Source organism: Camelus bactrianus, chromosome 5, assembly GCF_048773025.1.
Source record: "Camelus bactrianus isolate YW-2024 breed Bactrian camel chromosome 5, ASM4877302v1, whole genome shotgun sequence".
Classification (NCBI taxonomy): Eukaryota; Metazoa; Chordata; class Mammalia; order Artiodactyla; family Camelidae; genus Camelus; species Camelus bactrianus.
Genome location: NC_133543.1, coordinates 69,437,759 through 69,459,907, shown reverse-complemented (window position 1 = coordinate 69,459,907; position 22,149 = coordinate 69,437,759). Strand labels below are relative to the sequence as shown.

Sequence of the window (22,149 nt, the reverse complement as noted above, 5' to 3'; positions counted from 1 at the left end):
TTCTGAGTCATATACAAGAGTATAACATAACTCACCCAAGTATATCTAACATACTTCATCTTAAAAAAACTACAACATTAAGATAACCTATATTGATAGAATGATAGCAAATTTTTACATAGCCTCAAACTCACCACACTCTTCTTTAGTGTTGTTTCCTATAGGTTAGAAAATATGAACCAGGATAAAGGACTCTAAGAAGGGTTAAAATATAGCACAAATGGACATATTAATAATGCTGAAAAATGTCATATTGAATATAGTGGCAGGTATCTCAAGATGATGATTAATTTTTAAAAGGTCAAAAAACATTTTTATAACTAAGGCACAGGATTTTATTTTTTTTTTTTTTTAGCATACTATAGTTTAAATAGATACCATCATGTGTCCATTTTAGAGTTTCAATTAAAAACAAGAACAGTGTAAGGGGTACACTAACATAGTGCTAATTCAAAAGAATTAGGCAACAACTCACTTCACATCTAAAAGACCCAAGAAAGCTACTTAAATTCCTCTTGGCAAATAAAGTGCCTGTTGTCCCTTTACCTGTGCCTGAAGCAGTTTTTCTCATGCTTATTTTGCGATCAAGTGATCACATTTTTAGCTGTAATCAGACTTGTCAAAACATTAAAGAAGAAAGCAGAAGACGCTAGGCTTTTACTTCTAGCTTGGAAAATATATTAATGTTATACGTTGGGATAGCCAAGCTACCATTTGTTAGGATGACTACAAAGTGATTTGGCCAAGAGTTTGGAAAAACATGAGTCATTTGCTGCCCCAGTTTTTCCTCCCTTGAGTGTTATCAAATGATAGTAATACACATGCATGTTACAATCTGATGCAAATAAATAAATAAGACACGAAGGGTGGGTGAGGTCGAGTGGAGAGACAAAGGATAGACTGTTTGAAGGCCAACATATCAGTTACTCACTTACATTGTAGAAGTAAGACAAGAACATGATGGTAGGCGGAACTACAGCAGCCATCCCTGAAGACTGGGGAAACTTGTCAGATCAAGGCCAAAAAATTCCAGTTGTACATGTCTCATTCCTGAGGGTAGACAACATGAAGTCAGATTTTATCATAAATACATCACTCACTTCACAATGGCTAGAGTTGCAAATGGGGGTAAATCTTGGAAACTCCCTTACACTACAGAATTAACAATAAAATGGTAAATTAGTAGATAGGTTTTAGCACCTAAGAAGAATAATAAGCACAGTGTCCAGGCCACTCACTGAATTTGGAAGACATAAGACACTGACAACTTATCACTGCAGACACTTGGATATCATGGCCAGGGCATCCAGTACTGATAACTTTGTATTACTCAGTCAGCTCAAGGTTTTTGAATAGAAAGGAGTTGGGAAACAAAGTGCAAATATTGGAAGTTATGTTCTGCAATAAAGAAAGCAAATGAGCATGAGGATATGGATAGAATGATTTAGAAATGGGCAAAGAACCATTAATTACAGAGGAAACTTGGTAAATAGTCAAAGGCCCACATTTATTTAAATTAAGTATAAAAGTAGTCTTTAGAAGACCATGTTTAAGATAATTTATCCACTTTGAAATTTTCCACAGAAAAGTTTAATTCCAGATTATTTTTGCCCTGCTACTTAATGCTGTCTTTCTCAGCCTTTCTGATTGTGTCAGTGAGTTTACTTGGAATCATTCTGTTTAAAAATCACAGTAAGCAAAACATTACTTAGAAGGTATGTCTGTTGAGACATTATTTTTTGTTATCACTTTTGTAATATTTGCTGTCTTGTCTGTTCAGACTGATATAACAAAATACCACAGATTGGGTAGCCTATAAACAACAGAAATTTATTTCTCACATGTCTGGAGGCTGGAAGTCCAAGATCAAGGCACCAGTATGGTCCATTCTGGTGAAGGCCCTCTTCGCGGTTCACAGCTGGTGTCTACTCGCAGTGTCCTCACACAGTGGATGGGACTAGGGAGCTCTGTGAGGTCTCTTCTGCAAGGGCATTAATCCCATTCACAAGGGCTCCATTCTCATGACCTAATCACATCCCAAAGACACCACCTCCTAAGACCATCAAATTGGCATTAGGATTTCAACATATGAATTTGGAAAGGGGGGAACCACAAACATTCACACTATAGATTTCCTATTCCCCTTTATCAATGAGGCTTACCAAGCAAATGCTGAATCAACTTCTTGTGAAGATAAAACACTGGACTAAGTACACCAAGAATAAGACTCTAGTTTTAGCCTTTTCAATTATCGGGGGGTGTTTATGAGCAAAATCACAACCAACCTGACATTATTTCCTTATTAATACAGTATCAGGTACCCTGCACTTTCCATGAGAATTTTGAAAGTCAATTAAGTCCACTAACAACAATGCTAATTTGTAAAGTATTTGTAAAAAGGGCATTGTTAAATCTCATATATTCTAGTTGCATTAAATTACTTATATTCAAAGAGATTATATTTCAGATTAGTGAATCAGATTGTGATAAAGGGAAGAACAGAGAGCAAGTGGTACAAAAGGTTATCAAGAGAGGAAAGGAAAAAAAGGTTGGTGTGGACACAGACGAGGGAGATGAGAAAAGAGCTGGAAAGAGATGTAGATGAATGACATGACAGAATGAGAAAAGACAGGGAAAGGAGGGGGAAAATAGGCAAGAAAAGAAGGCCTGAACTGGGATATTCTGCTTCCAAGCTACACATCCACCTCTACTGCTCTAACAGCCAAATGACCTACGTACCCCCCATCCCTATTTTGAATGGAGAATGTCAGAGTTAGAACTTCCCCCAACATTTGCAAAAGCTGTATGGGCCCTTTTAAGCTTTTATATCCATCAAACAAGAACCAGTATGTGGGCCCAGGAAACTAATACAATACAGACTTCATTCCTGTTCCCTCATAGTTAAATTCTCCTGCATCCCCATCAAGGGATTTCACAAAACACTCCCAGAGGAGACAGCTGATTCTGATCCCAGCCTCCACCATGTGAGATAAAATGACAACACTGAGTGACTCCTGCCTCTTTAGTCATAGGCTTACTTACCTAAGGCCCAGTAGAGCCCCAGATGCACACCCCTACCTTACTTCCTTTTTACCTTTGGTTCTTCCTGTGCATTTAAAAATCTTGCTTCTTGGCATATGTTCCAGTTGGTCAGATGATCAGGTTCATACAGCTCTTTTAAGGGTTTCTAGAACAAACAACTCAACACCGACATGGGCAGTCACTATTTTTACTGTTTTGAGGGATTTGTCCTGTGCTTGACAAAAGTTCCGGTTAGAAGCACTTGGTCATATGTAAGACATATTCTGGGATTATAAAGCAGCAGTAAGGACAAAAAGAAAAAGTAATATTCCTTTTTCAAACTGAGCATATATTTTCTGGGATCTCCCTCTACTCTTCCCCATTTTTATATGGGGTTATGGGCACTTTATCCTCTTTATCAATTCCCCGCATCTGCTAGTTAGGCTAGTTTGTGGAAGCATCTCTCTCAAGTTTTGTGTCAAACCAGAGAAAAACAGCAAAATTCAATTTCATGAGTTGTTATCCTTGTTATCTCTAGTGAGAAGTTAAAAGAATCACATGGGGAACTGTTAGTAGGGCTATTAACAAAACATGAGGTTTTGTTGAAAGTTTAATGGGTCCATCTTTGTACCCCTAATAGCAAGAGGCAGAGTTGCTAAAATGCTAAATGAACTCCCTTCGCCAGGTGGCTCACACCCCAGGGACAGCCCCTTGGCTTGAGCATGTTGATAAAAAGTCTTACAAGCATAACAAGTTTTCAATTATTTATCATTTCTCTGACCCTGCTGAAATGGAAAAATCAAGAATATACGGCATGTTTAAAAAATCTTTATTTTCCTTTCATCAATACTATAAACCAGGAGAACTTGATGTTTCTTGCTGATCATGAAGGGGAACTTCATAAACTTAACATTAAAGAGTAATTTGTTAAGTTCATCCCTTTTTGTTTTTAACCTTGCTACTTCATTTGTTTGCACTTTTCCTCCATAAGTTAGGTTAATTAAAAGATGGGCAACAAGTAAAATTTCACTGGAATTTGCAGCATTTTTCATTCTGTGTTGTGTAGGGAAGTGAAATTACTGAGGAATGTGATAAATAGCCATAAAATTCTATAAATACTTTTTGATGAAGAAAATTTTTAATAGCTATCTCAAATATGATGGACTTGGTGTGGGGGATGAATAATAGGTAAAGCTAAATAATATGAGTCTGCAAGTCATATGTGCCCTTTTACATTTATAGTTATGAAGGTATTTGTAACAGAACAAACTTCTCATATAAAGAAATCTATTTGTAAATTCTGAGAAGATTATGACTCACATAGTGCTGAGATACATGAGGCAGAACAGACAACCGATTTTTGCCAATGTCACTGACCAATCTCTATGATTTGATCCTTAGTTTAATCTTCGTCTGACTCCTAAGAGATGCTAGTTTCTAAGATGGTTATTGATCATTACTTGGACTGCTTGTGTAATTCACAATGTACTTTGGAGCAAGTCACAACTTTCTTCCCACAGGTCTTTTTTTCTCATATAAACAGGGGATAGGCTCTGACATACATACCTTTTCAGATTTAAGGGTAAAATAAGATAGGTATGAAAACTGCCTGAAGAGAAAAGAGATCTCATCCTTAATGAATCAGAGAATACTTTGTTCTCTGCTCTGGCGGACTACATAGTAATGGTGAAGTTTTCTGATCTCACACGTATCCAAATCTCTGGGTCAGGGAGTGTGACACGTATACACAGTGGCCATGAGAACTTAAGCTTGATGTGTTTCCACAGTTTTCTGGGTTTGAAAGATGTGTTTGTGTACAGAATTTTCACCAGAAAGTTTTTATAGCAAACTTTTTATGTCAGAAGTTTATTTTATTGGTAAAATATTAAATAATATACAGAATTAAAAACTGCACTTACACTTCTGAGAAGAAATAAATCTTGGACAAATTATATGCTTGTTCCTGAGATTCCCTAAATTTATTCCAGTAGCTGTGCACTCAGACAGTACAAACCTTTATAATATAATCCTTTTCACAAAGTATTACAAAGTTTCTGCAGCTTCTTTAGTTGTACACACATACAGACACACACTCACACATGCATATACAACACTCATACACGTATACACAATACCCACATACATGCACGGAACATGTATGTGTGTGCATTAAAAACAAAGAAAATACAAGTCCCACATTTTAGTCTGCAACGATAAAACTGTTAGCGGAGGTCTCAAATTGGTATATAGCAGAGTGACTTGTCACATAGCTGCAAAGACTGTTTCAGTATTTCCATAGTAAACCTCATTTTCTGAGGTATGGAATTTGAGCCTTAAAAAACTGCATTACACTGAGCAAACCTGACATACAAGGTCTGGAATTTTAAATTTACATATATATTTATATATATATTTCTTTTTTTAAACAATAGTTTTTATTTTCCCAAATTATTAGTTTGAAAAAAATGAGGTTTACTGGTTTGACCTATTTTTTTTTTTTTTGCTTCTAAAACTCAAAATATCCTAGAAACTGTCAAGCAATTAGTTTTTAAAGTAGTCTAATTACCTTTGGTATTGTTAAAGAAAAAAGAAATCTAAAATGGCCAAGACACATACTATACAAATGCAGTAACTGCCTTTAAAAGAAATGCCAAATAAATGTTATCTTTTAACAAAACATGTATTTACATTACAGCAGTTTTACTACAGGGACACAGGTATAAAAAAAATCAGCATACAACATATAAATATGTATGATACGAAAAATACCTCTTACTTAAGTTTGTATGAAAACAGGAGTGTTCCAAATATTTCTTAAAAATTTTCTCCAATAGGTGATAGGTAAGTGTTTAAAATTGAGCTAAGTGCTTTGCTTTTATTTTTATGTTCATTTCCAAAAGAAGAAAAGTGAAATAAAAAAAAATTAGGTCCTTAATTTAAAACATTGGGCAAGGGTCTAAGAGGAAATTCAGTAGTTAAGAACTTTAACTTTAGGACACATTTCTCAGGCAAAAGATTACCAATTTCAATGAAAACTTAGCCTAAATAAAGATACCATGAGATTAGACTGGTGGTTTCCACATTCTCTAATCTTTTTGACTGTGGAGTGTTTTTCTCTTTGCTTGGTGTGTCCTTAACATACCATGATTTTCAAGGGTTTCTTTTCGTCTTTAAAGAAAGAATAAGAAAAATAACCATAGTTTTTAAGACTTCAAGGAAAGTATTGCACTTGTACAGAAAGGAAAGAAAAGCATCTTCTAAACTAAACAGCAGAAGCAATCATTCCGGGATTGCAAATAACACATGGTCTAAAAGGTTCCACTATTAAGAGCAAATGTGGAGCCTGGGCAGCCCCCTCTGAACCTGGAATATTATTATAGTAATGTTAAAGCATCTTCCCCCAACTGGGAGATAGTTAAGACTTTTTGCTTTAGATTTTTAACATCTTTCTAGCTTCTTGCAAAAACTTGTTTAATCTCTCATAATACACATTTTAGGAGGAAAACCAAATCAGAACACAAAATCCAGCAAAAGAAGGGAAAGCAAACACACCATATTATTATGATTACATAATCTCTGAAGTCATATTTTAGATACCCAATATTTGAAAGTGAAAGTAACACAAGAGTTATATACCTTACTAGTTTTAATCCAACTACTTTTTTAAAAATATAAAACTACACTTGAGTATAAAAATATGTCAGCAGATTATACAGCCAACGAAAATCACACACACACAAAATTAAGACTTAAGAGATCTATGAACTGGAAATAAGAGTTGACCTAATCTTCAAACTAGTAGGGGGAAAGAGACAGAGACGTCCAGAGACAGTGATTGAAGGGACATAGACAGAAAGAAGAAAAAAGGCGGGGAGGAGTAGACAAAATCTAAGAGATCACAAAGAACTTTGTTACACAGAAGGGGAAGTGATTTATGTTCAAAATCTGAGAGTGCTTGACAGTCAAAATGTTTTATCACAGTTTCAGAAATTGAACTACTTTAAAAAAAGCCAACACAAAAGAATAAAACAACAAAAAACAAAACCCAGAGTCCTTCCCTTGTTACAGTGTATTCATTAAAAAAAAAAATCCATTTCCAGTAAATTAAGTAGAATCCTGATAAATGCATAGTCAGGGATTCAGTGACCTCCACCCGTTCAAGAAGCTTTTTTTTTACTGTGTCACTTGAGGTAATTTGAAGGGCCCGATTAACTGCAAACTGGCTTATCTGTACCTATATGAAATTTTATGCTGTACTTTACGTGACTTAGCAGAGGGCCTCTACATTTTATATTTTATTCACAATAAAAAGGACATCTTAGAAAAGTAGTCATTCACGTACCACTCTCTGTATGGGATAAAGATTAATTCACAACAGATCTACACAGAAAATATACAAATGCAATGTTATGGGAGAAAAACCCATAAACAGAATTGGGAACTTACTTCTAAGAGTGCGTGTGAAAAATATCCACAAACAGTACAGCAAGAGAAAACTAAAAGGCTAGAAATATACATAAAAACCTTATGGAAATTCCAAAATTTTAGGTTTCTGCAATAAATGTAAAAATATTCAAGGTGTCATTATTTGGCCTAGCAGTACACTATGATAAAAAGAAGCACTAGCATATCACAGCTTCTTGGTCATGTGACATTTGCTTTGTATAACAAACAGCTCTTTTTTTTTTTTTTTTTTTTTAAAGCTGTCATATCCTAACACGTCCATTGCAGGTAATACACAACCATGGCAGGAAACCATCTGAGATTATTCTCTGGAGAATGGCAATGTGATGAGACTGTTCAGTTTTGTTTTGTTCAAGGAGAATTAATTAACTGCTTTTTTAAACATTGTTTCATAAAACATGAACAGATTAGAAGACAGAGGTCTAAGGCTAGCAGACCACTAGTCTATAGATGGAATTCCTAAACAATACTGTATTTTATTGACCAAAAAATTCCACTAATAAAGCCTTGTACAATGCTAGGCCTTATTCTTCCTTAAAAACAAAACAAAACGACACACCATCATGCAATCCACAGCTAAAATTTCCCTCTACCTCATACTTTGTCTGCATAATCTTGTAATGGTGTTCAGAAATACTCTCAAACTAAAAAGATACTAAAATCTGGTTTCAGAGTTTCCTTTTACTTTAAGCAGATGCGCTGAAATGGAAGTCTCTGTATTGGAAATTCCTCTAACAGTTTTGACCTAAGGACACTAAGATGAGTTATATAGTTATCAATTTTAAGTGATTTTTAAAAACACATAATAAAAGTGTTGCAGAGCTACAGCAGCTAACCAACACTCTTTCAATGCATTTTAAAAAGGCACCAATATAAATAAATTTTATAAGTATTTAATACATTAAATTCAGGATCTTAAGACCAGTTACTGTATATTTTAATTATTTTGCAGAAACTGGAGGTTTAAAACATTTCTAAGATAACTTTCATATATACAAACTTCAATTTCACCCCAACTCTTTTTCTCTTTTGTATCTGGGGGATTTTCTGATTTAGAATAATTTTCATACAGACATTACTTACTAAAATAATATACAAAATATAACTAAAGGTGACCATAAATGTAAGGTATCCCTTTTTTTTTGTAAAATGAACAGTTCAAAGTTAAAAAAATAATGTAGCCAGTACCTCTTATAATCTAAGTTCTGTCTTGAAGCCAGGGGCATACAGGTTTTTGTATTTTTGCAGCCTTTTCTGTTCTTTTTTTCCACCAGAAGGAATCACTTTAACAATAACATTTGGGAAATAGGTAAAACATAATTTCCATCTAAATGCCTTCACTGATGTAAATTTTGTCAAACATTTATAAAGTATCATAAAAACTCCATGGTTTTTTAAGGGGTACAACTGAGACACAAAAACCATAAATATAAATAATACCAAGCCCATGAAAACATTCTTGTCTTTCTCCACTTGCCAACAAGTAAAAGTTTCTTTTCTGTATTTTCTTCTTTTTCTGTATTTTCCTATTCAAAAGCAATTTTTGTTTTTTTGGTTTTTTTCACTTTGCCTCTCTCTCTCTTTTTTGATTGTTTTGTTCTGGAAGTAGATAGTAAAGACTCAAGGTTTTCAAGGTTTAAGTTTAATAGTTGCAAATAGTCCTAAAGATGTGTGTGTGTGTGTGTGTGTGTGTACGTGTACGTGTACGTGTACGTACTACGATGTATGCATACAACTGTTTGTATGTATGCAGGAGAGACAACCTCTACTTTGGAAGCAATCCTGAACGCTAGTCTCATTCTCCCATTTTGTCCCTCCAGAAAAGTCTCAATGGAATGTTTCAATAACTCGAAATCTCTTCCAATCTGTTTATTGGTCACTTTCGCTGTTTTCAAAAGCCAGATTAGAATGGCTTTTTAAAAGAGAGAGGCAACACATTTCTCTAACAGGAGCTGGAGATAAAATTTTGGGCAAAATTAGGGCAAAGCAGTGTGATGAATTTCTGGATTTTTGCCAAACTGGAAAATAGAGAGGGCTAACCCATTTCTATGCCCCTCAAATACTCTAATGTGAAATCTCACCTAAACGGGGCATATCATTGTTATGTAAAACTTGATTTATTTGGTGTCTGACCCTCGTATTTATTTTTAGGTGCTACAACCTTGCACGTTTTCTTTTGTGAAGAAGAGGCATGCAAATATAGCCATCCAGAGGTTCCCAGAAAGCACTGTGTCCACAAAAATTCTGTTTCACCTACACATCTGAGTTGACTTTGTCCTCATTTGTCCCTGCCACACCCTGAACCATCTTTACCTCTATTTGTTCCCCAGACCATGAAGCTAAGAAAGTACAAGTATACAACCGTAGCAAATACACTCTCAAAAGTATTAAGTCCCTTCAATAAAAAAGATTTTCAAAAAGATGAAGTCAGAAAAGGAGAGTGCACTAGTACTGTCTTCATGGGGGCACTGTACAACTCTCTAGGTTCACCTAAATTCAATTTCACCCCAGGGCAGGTAGGAACATGATTGTTCTGGAAAAAACTGGAAAAAAATATTATACTGGAAAAAATAATAGTAAGCAGGAAAAAAATTCTAGATGATGCCAGCAGAAATTCACACACAGCCAAAGTTATGAACATATTGACTCTCATCCAAATGTTTCCTGAAATTGTACTAAAACACAAAATCACTAACCTTAAATTACTTATCTTCCTCCAAAAGGAAAAAAAAATAAAGAAATTCCAATGATTTATGAGTGGTTAGGGTAGGTGAGGTGTGGGAGTCTCAAAGACATGCTTTACCTTTGAATACACTGTATGTTCACAACGTAGTAATGTACCAACGCATGCAGAGAAATAGAAAAAATGACAGTTGATATTCTATTTAAAACATTTCATTCCTCTGTTTTAGTGCATTCTCTTAGATTTAAAGGAACAGTTTGGACATTTCTCCAAAAATAATCACCACAGGGGCTAGTAAAAGAGAGTTGTAACCATTTTTGCCTAGCTCTAGCTGTGTTAGTGCTTAGAAGTTGCTTACATAAGCAGATGGTAAACTAGAAAATGAGTGAAGAACAGTATGGGGGCCAGATTTGCTCAACTGTCCATAGTTGTCTAGTCTTGCTACTTCTCACATAATTCTGTATTAAGAAACACAGTTTCAGCAGCCCATTTAAGATTTTTTTTTTAGAGCAGTTATCAGTTCCTGCTTAACAGAATTTCAGTATTCATAAATGGTTATCAGATAATCCAGTCACGGTCAGGCCTGTCCTCCCTAAAAACAAGCAGTGAGTTCTCCCTCCCAGGGTGTCCCTCAAAGTGATCTGAACCCGTTTCATTCAGTTTTTCCCCCTCTAACGCTGTGCGACTGCAAAGAAAAAACAGGGCACCCATGACATTAAATTCTGTACATGAAATATGGCAACCTATGCATGAATTAAAAGAAGAAAGTCCTGTAGTCAGGGATTGAGATTCATTTCTGACAAGAATTTATAAATAGTTGCATGTTTTTGGGACAGAAAAATGTGCAGAACGTGGACATTTTAGCTTGGAGGTTCAGTCACATTCTAGACTCCAAGAAGGATCAAAATAAACTTTGTTTTGGTTTGTTTTATCTATTGTTAATGTACCGGTTACAAAGAAGTTCCCTTACCCTTGTACCAAAACTGGTAAATATTATTGAAGAAATACTAGAATAAATAGCCCTAGTTCCACAACCTTATGGGGTTCAAGTTACCACATTCAGGTCAAGTTAGCAATTGCTCTGAGGAGATTTTCAAAGAAACAGCCTCTAGCAAAATTTTTAAGACCTTCCATTAGAAGAGTAAAAGATGAATGGATTATGGACAAAACACTGGGTGGTCACAGCTTGAAAAAAAAATCAGTGAAAAGAGAAATACCAGAAAAGGGATTTCTGAGTGGGTTTTTTTTCCCCCTACTGTTAGCCTAATTATATTTTTCTGCTGACTGGTTAACACTGATTAAATGCTGACAAAGTGACAATTGTAAGCACACTTTTAGAAACCAATATGTATCCTATGCTGCTGTTACATTAAAACTTTAAAACTTCCCAAATTTAAGAAAAGTAGAGGTCCCTCTGGAAACTACTGACTGCCTCATAGCCACTCTTAGACCATATGTTATTCTGAAAACTAGATAAAAACACTATTCATTAAAGGTGTTAAAAGTAAGGCTGCCAGGGTGTCTATAAAATGCCAGTCATCAAAACTATGGAAAAACAGTGCTTAAGTTTAGAAAAATAAGATCCTAAGACCTCAGATGTACTGTAGGTATCCTTAACTACCTGTAGTTCAAAAGTGTTGCTATCTGGTACAGTGTACAACATACCGTATTTTAAATTCCATAGGGGAAGTAAACATAGAACCCACAACAACAACTCATCCAAGGAGTTACCATTGAAAATAATGTGTTTGTGTTCCATGATCTCTAGAGGAGAAAGAAAAAAAAGTTTACATTTTGAAACAACTTCTTCTTTGAACAGTAAAATTACTTATCCCATTTTAAACTGCGAAAGTCCCACCCAGAAAACACTCTTTCCTGCCTTCAATCATAATCCTGAACATCAGTGGCAAATTAGAATCCTAAGTGAATCTATATGAATTGAGTGATTTTTTTTCAAAGCATAAGATACCTTACTTATATCTATGCATGGCAGAAATGAACTGCTCTTAAACTACCACAAAATGAACAAGCCAAGTTGTCAAGAAACAATATCCCCTGTCCCTTCTCTCTTCTGTTTCTTCCTTATTGTAATTAGGCAGAGCAAATGACACTGTGTCCACAAAATAAGAATTAAAGACAGTAATAATATTAGAAAGAAAAAAAAAGGTATGTCAACATCTGAGGAAGGTGGGATTGTAAGTGCAGTATTTCTTCATGTGCAGTTCACTACTTCATAGGGGTCCCCTTTGGAATGAAAAGGCCTAGTGGAATGTGTGCTCCCCTCGAACAATGTGTGATGAAAACTCGTAACGGTCCTGGCTTCTGTAGCCACAGATGTTGCATTCCAGTGGGTCCCGGTAGCCATGGCAACCCATGTGAATGGTGTACATGACATGGTCTAGGAAAAGGACTCGGCAGTGCTCACACTTGAAGGCCCTAATCTGTTCTCCTTCTCCATTGAAGACCTTGTAGATGTCCTTCAGCGAGCCCTTAGGAGCCTTGGTATCCAAAGCCTTGACATCCTCCTTCATGTAAGCTGGGCTTTGCTTCCTCTTGGGATTTAAGGCAGGGTTTCCTTGGTAGGACTGGTGGTCATCGTGGCTGCTTTCTGAGTCAGTAGAATCTAGGCAGCTATTGCTGGGAGAGGCCTCTCTTTCCTGGGGTCGACTCTTTGGTCTGATGAGAGAGATAGGGCCATCCATGTTGTTTTCATGACTGTCGGAGGTTTCCCTGCTAATGGGTCTTTCTATCCTATTTGGATGATAGACCTGAGAATAAGCTGAGCTTATAACTGGGGCCACCTCAGCAATTGTGCTTGGCGGGTGCTGCATCAGAGGGTGAAGGGCCTCAGCTCCAAGGTAGGTGATTGCATTGTTGATGGCTTGGTCCATCATATGAGACTGCATCAGCTCAGCCTCCTTCTCATATGTTAAGTTCATATCAAAGTGAATGTCTGGGTAGCTGAATCGCATGAGCTTTTCCCCTGAAAGGGAGAGGGGGAGAAAAGTGAAAAAAGAAAAAGAAAAAAAAAAAACCCATAAAATTAGTGGTTGGATTAAAAATTTAGAAGTGCAAAGTTAACTAATCACTTCCATTTTCCATAATATAGTATAATCATATTCTTTAGATCAAGTATTCAGGCTTTTTAATTCTGCTGCAACTCACAAATAATCTTAACCTACAAAGAGGATTAGTAATAAAAACTTCACAAGCCATCTGCACTTGTTCTAACGTCACTGTGAAAGTGCACCTAGCCTGAAGGGTATGATTGAGTGTGTGTTATCTTATTTTCATTCTCTATTAAAATTTCCGCTTGTCTAGAGCTCAGCAATTACAGGAAAAAAGAAGAAATACCAGGTGAAAATAAGTCAGAGATTATACTTGTTTTTGCATATTTTCAACATCAGTGACCAAGCCTCAAAGGTCATAAAAGTGAGAGCGATCGGGTTGTAACACCTGTTATCTTACTGCTGTGTAGCGTTAATTTGGCTGATTTAGATGCTATATTAGAGAAAGATTATAGACCCAATATATGTCATTCTGAAAAACTAAAAAATGTCACTATTAAAATACTGTTAAAAGTTGTATTGTCTGATAAACTGAATAAAATTTAGGGTTATATAAAAGTAGGATATTTCCAAAAGCACTTACTCATAAACTTGGAAAATATTACATTTCATTGTTTTGCTTCTAGAAATGGATAATTCTTCATTTTTGCATCCCCCTTTTCTTATTCAGACATGTATGCAATGGTGCTGGTATGCACACCCACTGTTAGTTTTCCATACTTTTTCTTGATTGAAGGACATTTGTAGCTTTCCCTTTAATATTTACTTCAACTAAATGAATTTTACTCTACTATTTTACTTCACCATAATATTTAAGATTAACTGTAAGAGAGTTTGGTGTATAATAATGAGTAGTTCTAATTTTTCTCTTTTATGTACTGCTCGCTTTGGATAGAACAGTTTATCTTTTAAAAATTCTGTTACTAAACCGATGCATTCTCCTACTAATTTCTTAGTTACTTTGACAGGTAAATCTTATAGATACATGCTTTTTTAAAATATATGTGAATTTTGTATAAATGTTTTGTATGTTGCTACAGATACCTAACATGTAATGTTGATCCATAGAACTGTATTCTGGAAAAACACTCACTTAGCTAGCATTATTTCAGGTTTGAAGAAAGGTCCCCAAAATGAGAAGAGGGTAGTGATCAAAGTAATGAAAATGAAAGAAAAAACATAGTAAGTAGTTTTCTCACAGCATCCAATTGAGATACTGCCATGCCAAGAGTTAAAAGTTAAGCTAGAAAAACCCAATCTATGTTTGCAAAGAGCTTACAATTTAGAGGGAGTGACAACAATTCAGGGATCATTTATAATACAGTGTGATATGGGGTATGGGTCAAGTAAGTAGAATACCTATAACTCATAGTAAAAGAAAGCTTCTTGAAGAAAGTGACATCAGAGATAAGACTGTGACGATAGTATTAGCCAAGTGAAAGAATGATTGCGGTGGAGCAGCCGGTAGGAAGGCTCAGAGGCAAGAGGGCATGGCTTGTTCTAGGGATGACTTCTACTCCGACTATGGCTGAGAGTGGAAACAGATGAGAAAGATGGCATCAGATAATATAGGGCTCACTCAACGGCTAAGAGATTTGAACTTTATCCTGAGAGCAGTAAGAATTGAAAGGGCTAAACAGGGAAGTGACTAGATATTTATTTAGCAAGCTGGTTTAGGAAGTTGTTACTCTAGAGATGTAGAGATCATGGTTACTTCAACTAGCATAGTGGCAGTGGAAATGGAGAAAATTCAATCAAATGGAGAGAAATGTAATACTGTAAATAGCAAAATAAAATATTACTAGAACTTGGTGATTATCTAGACACAGAGAATGAAAAATAAAAAAAGAGGTTAAGTATGAAGCCCAGGTTTCTGGCCTGGGAAACTCAGGGTGACAATGGGATAGAAAAGATGATGAAGTAAGATTGGGGAATGCTATGAGTAATGCAGTCATATCTAATAAGTACTGAGATAGACTCTCAAACTCAGGAGAGAGGTCTGGGCTTGCGATATAGATATGAGAGTCACCAGTTGATAGAAACTTCTGAAGCCATGGGAATAGATGGTATCACCCAGGCATAGGTAAAGTGTGAAAAAGAGTAGGTCAAAAATAGAACTTGGAAGAACACCAAGGTTTTTACGGCTGCCCATAGACCAGGGCAAGTGGGATTCCTGCACTGAGCCCCATTGTTTGAGAGCCCTGGGCTTTGCTCCTCATGGAATAAGGAATATCTAGGACTAAGGGAATATGCTTCTCTGGGGCTTACACCCTAGACCATACTCTGGGTACCCAGGACCCCAGAATTCCTTGCCGAAATGGCTCAGAGCTTGCAGCCAAGGTCACACAGTCCTCTTCATAGCGTTCCATCCTCCTAAGTGCCAATTGTGCTGCTGGTATGTACACTCTTAAGCCTGAAGAATAGTCAAGACACTACTCTTTATTGTCTGTGTGCACGGTACAAGGTGAAAAGAACTTGGATGTGCAGGCTAAGCTGTCTACATATGTGTGAATGAGGCCCCTTTTGGTATTGGACAGAATCAGGAGTGGGTCTAAAAGAAGGACCTGGCTGTAGGCCAGGGGGTGGTGGTTCCGTTCATGTGGCCACAGTCTGGGGTAGAACTCCAGGGAATCCAAGAAGTCTATATTTATTTGAACTCAGTCTTCCAGATTAGGAGGTTAGAACACAATAGTTTTTAAGCCTGATTTATAATATTAAAATACTTAAGCATGTGAATTGAGGTCTCCACTAGTTCTACTGCACCATTTGCTTAGCTGTTGGCGTAAATCCATAAAGAAGACTGAGAAAGAACAGTCAAAGAAGCTGGAAGAAATGCAAGAGAGAAACCAAGGGAAGAGAGTGTTTCAAAGGGAATTAACTATTCAGGAGTGGCAAATGCTCTCCAGCAGTTGTGTAAGATGGTCTAAAAAGGGTCCATGGACTTGGCACTGTGGAAGCTAGAGCTACCCTCAATGAGAATAATTTCAGTAGAGCATGAAGAAGAAAGCCAGGTTTCATAGGCTGGGGAATGAGTAGAAAGAAAGAAATTAAAGAAAGCAAGCAAAGAGAACTCCTTGCTAATTCCATCTTTGAAGAGAAAGAGGAAATAGGTAGTAGCTAGAAGGAGACTTGGGTTTGAGGGAAGATTTTTTAATAATGAGAGTGTATCACATTGAATACCAAAAGAAAAATGCCAATAGAAGGGGGGGTGTTGAAAATACATGTGAGAGAGGGGAAAAATAATAGTGGAAGATATTTTGGGGGCTAGGATAGGAGACTTCCGGAGCACATGAAGAGGAATTAACTTTATTCAGAAAGAAGGATGCTTCTTCCACTGAAACAAAAAGAAAATAAGAAAGTATTCATGTGGATGCACATAATCCTATAGGATTAGTAGTATACTGAAATCATTTCAACAAATTTATTTCCTATGAATCTAGATGTAATATCACCAAGGAGTGAGATACCATGTTTGTGGAGAGTAGAGAAATGCTGAAGTGACCATAGTGGTGAGAAGGAGAGAAGACTACTCAGGGGTGAATGAGAGGAGGGCTGACACTTAGTATGGATGGGACAATTGATATTTGAGATCAGGTGTCCATTTATTTATAGTGAAACCAATTTATAAGGCTGTGGGATTTTCTCTGAAAGTAGTAGCAGCTACGTAGATATGGGAAAGAAGCTCAATCAGCTTCACTAGGGAGTGGGGTTTCACTTGGAGAAGGTGACAGAAAGACAATGAGGCAAGAGAGTCATGGAATCTAAACTGGATAAGAAAAGAGAGGAGGAAAGAGATATTTGGAAAGTTCAGGGATCACTGGCCTGGAGGGCTTGATAAAATCAAAGAGCAGTATTTAACTGAGAGATATGATAGAGAGGAATTTACAGTAACTGTGGAATTATGAAATTTCTCATTTTGAAAGACATTATAAAAACAGTTACTATGAGATGTTTTGTTATACAGCTGACCCTTGAATAACATTGGTTTGAACTGCATGGGTCCACTTATAGGCAGATTTTTTTCAATAGCAAATAGGGTAGTATTACCTGGTCCACAGTAAATACTGTAGTATTACCTGGTCCACAGTTGTTTGAATGCAGAATGGTGGGTATGGAGGAACTGTGTATGGTGGGCCAACTGTAAGTTATATGCAAATTTTCTACTGCACAAGGCTCATTGCCCCTAAACCCTGTGCTGTTCAAGGGTCAACTGTACATTACTACTAGGACAAAATCCAAATAAAAAATAGCATCAAATTCTTATAAAAATATAATGTCATTATTTTAGAATCAAATGTAATTAAAATATCTATCCCTCTTTTCTAAGAAATATAGTCAAATCAAATTGAGAGTAGTGTCTCTAGTTCATAGGAAAGATGAAAATGTTACAAAGAGCAGAATGAAATAAATTCAGAAAATAGAACAGTAATAAATTTCATATTTTCCCAACTACACTAGTGTCTAGTTGAGATACAGACATTTAAATGGACATCCATCAAATTAATCAATTTTAAAAATAGATGAACTGGCATTTTTAAAGAGTTACTTATAAAAACGAAGAAAGATAGAAATAAAAGTAACCTAGGCCCAAGGCAGACATTTGGGTGTACTCTCAGGGGCTAGTTGTAAACTAACCTAGTATAAAGTATAATTGTTAGGTCTACCCTTAAGCCTCCTTTCAATGAATTCTGTCAGTTAATCTCTCCAGCTTGTCTTAAAATGGTATTTTGGTGATTTTTAGTTCTTCAATTTTAGATCGAAAAGAAATCTTCTCTAAGTGTTTGTTGGAGAATTTTATCACCCTTTCCTCCCTGAAATAACCTAAAAATAAGATTTTCTCCCAGTCACTACTCAACCCTCATAAGGATATTCTACAATGTGTTTTGACACTAGAATATGAGACTCTATTTTTATCTTTTCTAATTTTTACCCTATATAAAGTCTATAAGAATATATATTACATTGATAATTAATGAAAATTCTTTATATTGAATGTGTTATTCATTCAGTCTTTTAAAAAATTAGATGCTTTTGTATCCTCAGAGATACTCTGACTTAGAGCATGCAGAATGATGACAATTCTCAGTGTATCAAATAAAGATTATCTGAGGGCTTGGAAATGGAAAAGGAAAGTCTAATGCATCATATTTAATCTTTTCAGTTCAAAATCATAGACTGGATGAAAACAAGGATCAAATATGAAATATAGATCTAAATATGAAACACCCTGAATGTAGACAGCTGTGTTATTTTTTTACTGCAGAATTTGAAATAAAAGATTTCTCTTCATTCTAGATGAAATACTAAAAGCATTAACACTGTGTAAAGAAAACAGTTTAAAAATGTGGTGGTAATGCAAATTTTAAAAAGATTACAAAACTGGCTAATGGGCTATACCATTTCCCTTAAGCATTATTATTTGTTTCACTTTATATATTATTTCATTTTGAGATAGCAACTCACTACTATCAATCTTTCCTTCATTTCTCCTTCTTAGGCCCATATACCCAGGGGTGTGTATATGTGTGTGTGTGTGTTTGTGTACACAGAGTGGCATAAAGTAGAAAAGGACAATGGAGAAAAGAGATGGGCCTTCATTTCATGAACTTAAATACACCATATATATTTCTAGCACATGGGAACTTGCCTTTGCTCACTAAAATCAGCTTTTACAGAAATCAAAGTCTTTGGGATGCTTACCCACAAACTTTTGTGGAGTGGAGCTTTTACGTTTTCCCATATTCCCCGTGAGCTTCTCTATGACAGCAGGTCTCTCAAAAGGCACCAGAGAAATATTGTTGTCCATAATAGGCTCTTGTTCCTTACAATCTTCCATAGGAGGTACTATATAAAACCATACAAAAAATGTAATCTGATAATGTCTTCAACATTTTAAAAAGATACAAAGCTGGAATGGCCATCTCAATGTGTGTTATACAAACTCCTATGAGCCAGTATGCTTGAATAAAAGCAAGCAGAATGAATAACCTCTAGTGTTAAAATCAGTACGCTCTCTAATTTTACTCACACACACAGAGGATTTGTTTTTATCCGAGTCTCTCTCGGATCAATGACATAAACTGTTGCCACTATTGGTGGCCAACATGTTCTTCTTGTTTCTCATCTCATTCCTCTGAAAGCTTTTTTAACATTGATTAAAATCAATACTACTTTAAAACTGCATTATTCTCAAGGCTTTTGGAGTTGATTTTTCTAAAACAATTTAACTAAGTCAACTTGTTTTGGAGGAAAGTTTAAACAGACACATAGAATAACAGCACAATATTTAATCTTTTTTTTCACCCATGTATTTTCCTGTAGCAGATTTTCTATTTGATGAGCTGAGTGAGTACTGGCAGTAGCTACATACCTGCACAAAGCAGCCTTCATGAAGGAGATCCAATTCTGAACATGTCCATGCATAGTAAACGGTGACAGCTTTATGATTGCAATTTATTTTAAAAAGAGCCCTTCAGCAAGATAAAAGAATCCATTTCCAAATTGGCATATTTGCTCACTAAACTACTGCTCTAATTCATTTGACATAAACTCTCCAGTGCTGCTCCCTCTTCATCCCATTTGTCTAAGTTGCTATAGGCTAATATATTCGCTCATAGCTATTGACATTAGATATTGACATTTATGGTGTAGACATTCTAGAACGTATAAGAGTTGTTTTTGAATAAAAATACTGTCAAAAGACATTTAACTGAAGACAGAGTAACATTGGAGACAGATGAGGTCAGCTGATTAAAACTAACATTCACAGAAAAGACCCTAACTTATTATTTCTTGATTACTGTTGATTTCTACAATTGTACCTGTGCCAGCACTGTTTGGAAACCTAAAGGTTTCATATCTTAGGATATCTTTAATTGTTCATCATGCACTGTAAAATGATTTATTCTGCTCCTTTCATTTGTAAAGGAATGGCCTCACTGTGCACAACACAAAGCATTATCCTTTATAAGGGTAGACACTTAAAGTGAGAAAGCAAGAGATGAAAGTCAAGAAAATCCAGTGCACAATTCAGGTGACCTATTTAATAACCAACACAGCTGCTGATTTTGAAGAAATGAAAAATGGCGTCAGGAAAATGTTTTCCTAATTCATACATGTTTAAAGAAATAAACATTCATTCTAAGTTTTGGGTTAATTTAGTATAGCCTGGTGGATAGGCTAGAAACATTTAATCTTCAATGTCTGTTTTATAAGAGGTCCTCTGGTTATGAATAGCAAGGGGTTCTGCAATTATTGGATGTTAATTTGAAAAAAAAATACACGATTAGACTTAGAAACAAGGAAACACAGGTCATTTTCTATACTGATATAATTCATGATATCAAATGCAAAAATCATGTCCTCAGGTATTACATAGAACATTATGTCCTCTCTTAGCAACAAGGAAAATAAGAAAAAAATACTTTAAAAAAAAAGCAAAGAAAGAATGACCATAGAATTCAAATACGGGAGGCCAGGAGGATGGAATGGCAGTGGTGATGTGGTGGGGAGCCATGTAATTAGATACAGATTATTGCCAAAATGTTAGCTTTTGTTTTAGGTAGTGAATTCACCGGCTCTTACTACATTATTAAAAAAAAATAACTATATAACTGGAAAACAGGCCATGAATGGACCAAAGATGAAAATATGTCATGAACCAAGATCCAAAATGAAAGAAGGAAAGAAAAAAAAAAAGTTTGTTGTTGTGAATTTTGCTAAAAAACAGCAAAACTGGTTAACAGGGTTTGCCCCAAAATTGAATATACTAATTAGTTTTGAAATGAGTATTCTAAAACTTGGCAGTTTTGCTCTAAGTCTCACCTTGAATTTTCATATTTGCACACATTTAACACTCAAAACGAAACCTGGGTGTGGGAACTGTCCCACACCACATCCACCTCAATTCAGATGATTTGTCCCAAGTTCAATGAAGCTCATGTGAACTGAAAACAATGACTTTGGCAGAGCTCTGGTCTAACTTCTACTTCACCACAGTCCTTTACATATTAAATATTAGTCTTGTTTCTACCATATTGGCAATAATAACAACAACAGACTCACCCTATGTGCTAAGTACTAGTTTAAGGCTTTCCATTTGATAATTTATTTAATACTTTCAACAACCCCCTGAGATGGGTACAATTACCAGCTCCATTTTACGATGGATAAACAAAGACCCAGAGATGTAAAGTAATTATCTCAGTGTTTATATCCAGTTGGTTGGGAATATATGAGTAGAACCTACCTAGGTGGTCTGCCTCCAGAGCCTGGGCTCTTAGTCACTATGCTGTATCATTCTTGGTAGACATACTTTGAGTGCTGACTTTGTATAAACAAGTTTGAAATATTTTTAAGGTCTGCCATTGAGAAATTATCTGATATATTTTATATATTATGCAACTAATCTGAATTATTTGCCTTCATGGATCTGAGTGCAACTCATCAAAGTGTTTCTGGATATTGGTTGCTTGAAACACAAAACAAATTCTCTACTTAACTCTATAAAGCGTTAATCGCACAGTGATACATTCAACTAGGCTAAGAAGATACTAATATGTAAACTGCACTTGTTAAAACAAACTTGATAACCAGGTGTCTTTCTTGACTTTACTTTTAAAGTTATAACCAGAATAAAATATATTTATCCTTGCATTATTCCATTATCTCATCACATTGATAAATCATAAAGATCCATACAAGCATTCCCAACATAGCCGTTTTGCCAAACAATTCACTCAAATTTCAAATTCTAAGAAAGACAGTCTGAGGAACCTAGATTAGGTCACTGTCCATCCACTGGCCAGAAGAGGGCAGGGCACCTAGACTGACATCCCACCATGGCTTCTTGCAATGGGAGACAGTTCTCTAAAGGAAAATGGAAGTCTTACTAACTAAAGGAGGAGGAAGGTA

General features: G+C 35.7%; 1 protein-coding gene across 12 annotated transcripts in view; it reads right to left on the bottom strand.

The window, feature by feature from the left end:
• Positions 1 to 4,871: 4,871 nt before the first annotated feature.
• Positions 4,872 to 22,149, bottom strand: part of IKZF2 (IKAROS family zinc finger 2) — a 160,092-nt gene continuing 142,814 nt past the window's right edge. For all 12 annotated transcript variants that reach the window (XM_045520462.2, XM_045520465.2, XM_045520460.2 and 9 more), the window contains 2 exons: positions 18,937 to 19,080; positions 4,872 to 13,151 (listed from right to left, as the gene is read on the bottom strand). In XM_045520462.2, coding sequence (XP_045376418.1) covers positions 12,430 to 13,151; positions 18,937 to 19,080 — 866 coding nt within the window. In that variant the 3' untranslated portion in view covers positions 4,872 to 12,429. The remainder of the gene's footprint in view (positions 13,152 to 18,936; positions 19,081 to 22,149) is intronic.